The following is a 7989-nucleotide window of genomic DNA, read 5'->3' as shown; positions in this document are numbered from 1 at the left end:
TGACGGATCGCAGTCTGATAGATAGGGATCTTATAGATGGGATTAGATTGATGGGTGTCTGATTGATGGGCTCTGCTGGATTGGGATTTCATTGATGGGGCTCTGATTGATGGGCGTCTGAAAGATGGGGTTCTGTTACATGTGTATTTGATTGATTGGTGCCTAATTGATTGGGGTCTGATTGATGTGGGTCTGCTTAATGGTGGTCTGATTGATTGGAATCTGATTGATGGGAGTCTAATTGATGGGTGCCTGATTAATGAGGGTCTGATTGATGGGGATCTGTTGATAGATGGGGGTCTGCTTGAGGGGATGTGATTTATTAAGAACTGATAGATGGGGTTCTGATAGATGGTGGTATGGTAGATGGGGATTTGATTGATGGGCTATGATTGACAGGTGTCAGATTGATAGGGGTCTGATTGACAGGAGTCTAGTTGATGGATTTTGATATGTGGGGGTCTGATAGTTACAGATCTGAAAGATGAGGGTCTGATTGGTAGGGGTCTGTTAGATGGGTGTCCGGTAGATGAGGTTTGATATGTGGGTGACTGATGGTGTCCGACAGATGGGGATCTGATTGGTAGGTGTCTGGGAGATGGGCTTTTTCTGTTGGGGTTTGATAGCTTAGGGTCTCGTAAATGAGGTTCTGCTTGAATGGGACTGGCCGTTCGTGGTCTGATTAATTGGCATCTGAGTGATAGTGTTCTGATAGATTTTATTCTGTGATAGATGTTGGTCTGATAGATGTTAATCTAATACATGGGGGTCTGATAGTTGGGGCTTCGATAGGTGGGCGTCTGATAGTTGAGGGTCTGGTAGATGGGCTGCTGATAGGTGACACGTGATTGACTCGGTGATGTGAGTCTGATCGATGAGAGAATGATTGAATGTACTACAGACCCCCACATAGTCAGAGGGACACAGAAGAGAAAATATATAGGTTAATTTCTGAGCAATGCAATAACAATAGGACAGTAATAATAGGGGATTTTAACGACCCTAACATTAACTGGCATATTGAATTAGTATAAAAGGTATCGAAGGTGCAGAATTCTTAAAATGCATTCAGGAGAACTTTATTAGCCAGGACATAGCAAGCCCGACAAGACAGATGGCGATCCTGCATTTAGTTTCAGGGAATAAAGCTAGACAGGTGGAATGGATATCAGTGGAAGAGCATTTTCCATAGGATATACAACGCAGAAGCAGACCATTTGGCTCAAACAGTCCATGCCGGCGTTTATGCATCACTCGAACCTCCTCCCAGCTTTCCGCATCTCACACCTTCACAGGCGTTCCCTCGAACGAGGATGACTTGCTTCCACAAGAGTTCACAGATGTTTCGCGAAGGACCTGATGTTGCAGTCCAGAACTCCAACTGAAAGGGTGGAAGGTGCCTGTGGGTGGATTTTTTTAACGTGGGGTGACCGTTGCACACCAGCCACCACACGGGCTTGACAGAGCGAGGTCTTGGTCCAGTGGCACGGGTTAACCAGGACGACTGGAGATCTGTTCTGCTGCAGGACCGAGTGCGCGCACATATCGCACAGTGTGGGCTGGCCCCGTGCTGCCCCTCAGCACTCGCCCCCTACCCTCATTCTCCGTACCGTCGCCCACGAGGTCTCAGGGTCCGGCGCTCCAGCTCTATTTATAGCCCCGACCTGCGGTGGTGTTCTCACACGGGTCGGGGCGGCCCCTCATGTTCCAGGGCCCTGCGTCCAACTCTCTCAGCATCACCTTGTATTCCCGTCTCCCTCATATGCTTCTCTAGCCTCCCCTTAAATGCATCGATACTATTTTCATCAACTATTCCCTGTGGTATGGAGTTGCACATTCTCCCCACTCTCTGGGTAAATAAGTTTCTTCTGAATTGCCTATTTGATTTTTTGGTGATTATTTTATATTGATGGCCTCTAGTTATGCTCTTCCCCACAAGTGGACAAATGATCTGCGTAACTAATCTATTAAAACCTTTCGTGATTTTAAAGACCTCTATTAGGTCACCTCTCGGCCTTCTCTTTTTAAGAGCAAAGAGACCCAGTCTGTTCATCCTTTCCTGATATGTACACCTTCACCTTTCTGGTCTCATCCTTGTAAATCTTCTATGCAGCCTCTCCAGTGCCTCTCTATCCTTTTTATAATATGGCGACCAGAATTGCACACAATACTCCAAATGTGGTCGAACCAAGGTTCGGTACAAGTGTAGCATAACTTCAGTCCTTCTCAATTCTGTCCCTCTAGAAATGTACCCTAGTGCCTGGTTTGCTTTTTTATGGCCTTATGTATGTCAGCTGTATGTGTGTCAGCTGTGGCTCAGTGGATCGCACAATCATCTCTGAGTCAGAAGGTTGTGGGTTCAAGTCTCACTCTACGTACTTAAGCACATAAATCTGGACCAACATTCCATTGCAGTGCTGACGGAGTGCCGTACTGTCGAAGGTACTGTCTTTCATGCTTTTCCAAATATCCCTAAGTTCCTCTTTGCAATGATAAATGGAGATTAGAATTCTGAAAGTTGCGGGTCTGATAGATGGAGACAGATGAAAGGGGGTTTGATGGATTGGATTCTGATTGATGGGGTTCTAATAAATGGAGTTTAGAAATTTGTTAGCTGCTGTCTGATAGATGGAAATTTTATGACTGTGGGTCTGATGGGTAGGAAGCTGATTGATGCGGTCTGATTTCTGTGATTGATTGTGGTATGGTTCATGGGGGTGCGGTCGATGGGGATCTGATTGATGTGGTATGATTGATGGGGACTGATTGATTTGGTCTGTTTGATGTTGGTGTGATTGATGGGGTCTGATTGATGTGGTGTGATTAGGTCTAATTGATGCGATGTGATCTGATGTGATTGATTGAGCTGCGGTTAACGGGGGGGGGGGGTGATAGTTGCGGATCTGATTGCTGATGTTCTGATTGTCAGTAAAACCCCGATCAATCATCTGATAGTCAAAGCTGCTCACTTCTTGCCTCATGTTCCGCCTTGTACACAAAGGACCAATCAGCGCTCAGCACCTTCGAACCTTCAGTGTTTCTGTTTCCACAAGCAACCGCAGCCCTTTATCTCACCGACCAATCAGAGGCCGATTTGACTGAATAGCAGCGTTCTGACCCGCGCGGTATAAATAGCGGGAGCGGCGACACCCGCCACATTCTCTGGAGCTGCGAGAATATACGGAGATCATGGTGAGTGGGCGCGGGGGGGAAATGCACAGGGCGACGGTGTTGTACCGAGAGAGAGGGATTCACAGGGAAAGCGGAGCCAGGGGGAGAATGCACTGACACAGTGGGAATGCACTGGAAATGTTCGAAGCCACGGGGATCGATGGAGACCGGGATAATCCACGGGAATGAGAGAGATAGTCCCGAGCAATGGCGGATTCCTCAAGGAGCAGGTGAACCAGCGATAAACAGCGAGGATTTGCAGAGGAAATGGGAAAGCTATAGAGATGGACAGGACCCAGAGGTTACTGTAACACAATGCGATGCTGCCCACACACCCCTCTCCTTCCAATCCCACTGACTGTATAAAGCATTACCCTCCTACCTGTGTGAGTAATCATGTGATCTTCCCTCTTTAGCGTGAGTGTCTTTCAATCCACATTGGCCAGGCGGGTGTGCAGATCGGCAACGCTTGCTGGGAGCTGTATTGCCTGGAGCATGGGATCCAGCCGGACGGGCAGATGCCCAGTGACAAGACTGTCGGAGGTGGCGACGATTCCTTCAACACCTTCTTCAGTGAGACGGGGGCAGGCAAGCACGTTCCCCGAGCCGTGTTTATAGATCTGGAGCCCACTGTGATTGGTAAGGGGAGTGATTGTTGGTGGGTTGGTCAGTCAGTGCTCTCTCTAATCGCATTGCACCGTGGCCTGGATGTATCAAAGTTACTGCAATGTCCTGTATTCCTGTCCTTAAGTCTCGGTTCTCTGCCCCCAGATGAGGTTCGCACCGGCACTTACCGACAGCTCTTTCACCCCGAGCAGCTCATCACCGGCAAGGAGGATGCGGCCAATAACTACGCACGGGGCCACTGCTCGGTCGGCAAGGAGATTGTGGATCTGGTTTTGGATCGTGTCCGGAAGCTGGTAGGTTGTGTACCGGCTCCCAAAGATCCAGCGCATCGGCTCACACTGCCCCGTCCCACTTGCACCCACACTGCTGACCCACCGTGTCCCACAGTGCTATCCCACTCCTGATGCTCTGCTACCTCCTCGCCTGTTGCAGCCCACGCACACTCCCACCCACCCAACTTCTCTTCCACTCCAACTGTCCCATCTCACCAGGGACACTCTGTACCTTTGCTCCTGTCCAGTTATTCACTGTCCTTTGGGGATGGATTCCATTTCTCGCTTCCATTTAATATGTTGTACTTTTTATGCCCACAGGCTGACCTGTGCACAGGACTACAGGGTTTCCTCATCTTCCACAGTTTCGGGGGTGGGACCGGCTCGGGCTTTACTTCGCTCCTGATGGAGAGACTCTCCGTCGACTACGGCAAGAAATCCAAACTGGAGTTTTCCGTTTACCCTGCGCCGCAGATTTCCACCGCGGTGGTCGAGCCCTACAACTCCGTGCTGGTCACCCACTGCACCCTCGAGCACTCTGACTGCGCTTTCATGGTGGACAACGAGGCCATTTACGACGTGTGTCGGCGTAACCTTGACATCGAGCGTCCCACCTACACCAACCTCAACCGTCTCATGGCACAGTTAGTGTCGTCCATCACAGCGTCACTACGGTTCGACGGTGCCCTGAATGTGGATCTGACTGAGTTCCAAACCAACCTGGTCCCCTATCCCCGCATCCACTTCCCGCTGGTGAACTACGCGCCCCTTATTTCGGCCGAGAAGGCTTACCACGAGCATTTATCCACGGCGGAGCTGACCAACGCATGCTTTGAGCCAGCCAACCAGATGGTGAAGTGCGACCCCCGCCAGGGCAAGTACATGGCGTGCTGCATGCTGTACCGAGGGGACGTGGTGCCGAAGGATGTCAACGCAGCCATCGCCACCATCAAGAGCAAGCGCTCGATCCAGTTTGTTGATTGGTGCCCGACTGGGTTCAAGGTAAGTGTGGCTTCTGTGTCCAATCCATGGGCCCCTGAGGAAACATGCACTGTGACAACCTGATCTCCCACGTGAACAATACGGCTGTTCAGACCGGGTCAAAAGATGTCCATCCATTCAGGAACAGTCCCTCCCCATTCCTGGCCCAAAGAGGAGCTCCCGCTGAGGCTTGAGGTGGAATTCTCAGCTTCAATCCTGGAATGCAGTCCTGAATGTCCCAGGAGAGGTCCTGCCTTGAAACAGTGAAAAGGCTTCCTGAAATTCAAGCACATTTTGGAATAGATGAAATAAAGAATTGAATTAACTCCTGAATGCAGCCTCATGTCAGTGATCAGATTCAGAAACTGAAGCTATAAAACTGGGGAAGGGCCCAATGAATGACCAGGAACACATTTTTGTGCAGTGAAAATCACAAACTCGTTCCTAAATTTAACTTACTGTAAATTAAGTGGCGGCCAACAGAATATTGTTTCAGCGCAACTGAAGTCTAACGTATTCTCTTTCCCCCACAGGTTGGCATCAACTACCAGCCCCCGACGGTGGTGCCAGGGGGCGATCTGGCAAAGGTGCAGCGCGCTGTTTGTATGCTGAGCAACACCACCGCCATTTCCTTGGCTTGGACCCGCCTCAACCTCAAATTCGACAAGATGTACGCCAAGCGGGCCTTTGTCCACTGGTACGTGGGAGAGGGGCTGGAGGAAGGGGAGTTCCAGGACGCACGGGAGGACATGGCGTCACTCGAGAAGGATTACGAAGAGGTGGGGGTCGATTCTTCGGATCTCGACAAAAAGGCGGAGGAGGAGGAAGAATAAGATTTATTAATTTAAGAAGTAAAAATAGTGTAACTTTAATTCACACTGATGTAATACATTATCATTAATTAATACATTTATTTTGAATGATTTTGGAGTTGTGTCGATGTAAAATTCCCAAATACATGAAAAGGGATTGAGAACACAGTGTAAAGGAAGAAGGTTGAAGTTAGAAGAGGATCAATGGACCGAGGACAGGGATTAATGCATCTCCACAGGGCTGCAGTCCTGGTGTCACACAGCACTTCAGTCACCAAAACACCCCCCATTGATAGATGGTTGCTCTCATAGATAAAGTATCTGACACATATAGGCCTGATAAATGGGTGTCTGATTGATGGGGGCCTGTTAGATGGGAATCTAACGATGGACGTCTGATAGATGGAGACCTCATGGATTTGGGGTCTGATAGATCTGGTTCTGAGTTATAGGAATCGGATTGATGGGGATCTGATCGATGTGGATCTCTTCAATTGGGGGTCTGCTAGATGGAAACCTGATTGGAAACGTGATTGGGAATCTGATTGATGGGAATCTGAATGATGGGAGTCTGATAGATAGGGATCTGAGAAAGGGAATTCTGATTCTCGGAGTTGAGATTGAGGGAAATCTGATTAATGGGCATTTGTTTAATTGGAATATGATGGATGGGTGTCTCCCAGTTGTGATCTGTTTGATGGGGGACTGACTGAAGGGAGCCTGACTGATAAGTGTCCAATAGATATGAGCATCGCAGATTGGATCTGATAGATGTGGTTTGATTGATGGGGGCCTGTTAAATGGGGGCTGTTGGATGGGTCCTGTTAGATGGGGGTCTGATGTATGGAAACTGATTGGTAGGAATCTGATTGGTGGGAATCTGATTGATTGTGGTCTGATAGATGGGAGTCCGTTTAGTGTGGCACATTGATGGGAATCACAGATTTGATTCTGATAGATGGGGATGTCATATGTGAGATCCTGTTGATGATTTGTTTGATAGATGAAGATCTCATAGATTTGGGGTCTGTTAGATCGGGGTCCGATTTATGGTAATCTGATTGATGTGACTCTGATTGATGGGGATCTGATAGATGCGGATGTCTTAGGCTGGGGATTTGATTGGGTGTCTAATTGTTGGGAATCTGAATGATGGGGCTCTGATTGATATGGGTCGCTGAAGAGACTCACAGATTGGGATCTGATAGGTGTGGGTCTGATTTATGTGGTCTGATAGGGATCTTATAAAGGTAATGCTGATTCTAGAAGTTGGGATTGAGGGGAATCTGATTAATGGGCATTTGTTTAATTGGAATCTGATGGATGGGTGTCTGACAGATGAGCGACGGTTTAATGAGAACTTTCTTCATGGGGGCTGATAGAAAGGAGCCAGCTTGATGGACATCTGATTGATGGGGCAGATAGATTGTACACTGATAGAAGTAGGTCTGATTAATTCGGGTTTGATTGATGGGGGTCACATTGATCGGAATCTGATTGAGAATCTCATTGATGGGCAGCTGACTGATGGGGTGGATACATGATACTCTAATAAATGTGGGTCTGGTTGGTGATTAGAACATAAGAAATAGGAGCAGGAGTCGGCCATCTGGCCACTTGAGCCTGCTCTGCCATTCAATATCATCGCTGATCTGATAATGGATCCAGCTCCACTTCCCTGCCCGCTCCCCATAACTCCCTTATCGCACAAAAATCTGTATATCTCGGCCTTAAATATATTCAATGACCCAGCCTCCACAGCTCTCTGGGGCTGCGAAATATTCTGATTTACAGCCCACTGAGAGAAGAATTTTCTCCTCATCTCCGTTTTAAATAGGTGGCCCCTTATTCTAAGACTGTTCCCTAGTTTTATTTTCCCCTATGAGTGGCAATATCCTCTCTGCATCCACCTTGTCGAGGTCCATCATTATCTTATAAGTTTCAATCAAATCACCTCTCATTCTTCTGAACTCCAATGTGTATCGGCTCAACCTATTCTCATAAGTCAACCCCTCATCTCTGTGAACCTTCTCTGAACAGCCTCCAATGCAAGTATATCCTACCTTAAATATGGAAACCAAAACTACATGCAGTACTCCAGGTGTGGCCTCACCAATAGCCTGTAC

At 48.2% G+C, this 7989-nt stretch overlaps 1 protein-coding gene across 1 annotated transcript; it reads left to right on the top strand.

Moving 5' to 3' along the window:
* The first annotated feature begins 3609 nt into the window (after positions 1–3609).
* LOC139240624 (tubulin alpha-1B chain-like) lies at positions 3610–5884 on the top strand. The gene is made up of 4 exons (XM_070869180.1): positions 3610–3810; positions 3943–4091; positions 4392–5072; positions 5585–5884. The coding sequence occupies exons 1-4, from the start codon at positions 3690–3692 to the stop codon at positions 5882–5884; spliced, it is 1251 nt and encodes a 416-aa protein (XP_070725281.1). The 5' UTR covers positions 3610–3689.
* The last annotated feature ends 2105 nt before the right edge of the window (positions 5885–7989 follow it).

Source organism: Pristiophorus japonicus, chromosome 32 (genome assembly GCF_044704955.1).
Source record: "Pristiophorus japonicus isolate sPriJap1 chromosome 32, sPriJap1.hap1, whole genome shotgun sequence".
NCBI classification, from domain to species: Eukaryota; Metazoa; Chordata; class Chondrichthyes; family Pristiophoridae; genus Pristiophorus; species Pristiophorus japonicus.
Note: the sequence above shows the minus strand (reverse complement) of the source record. Positions and strands in the feature narration are given on the sequence as shown.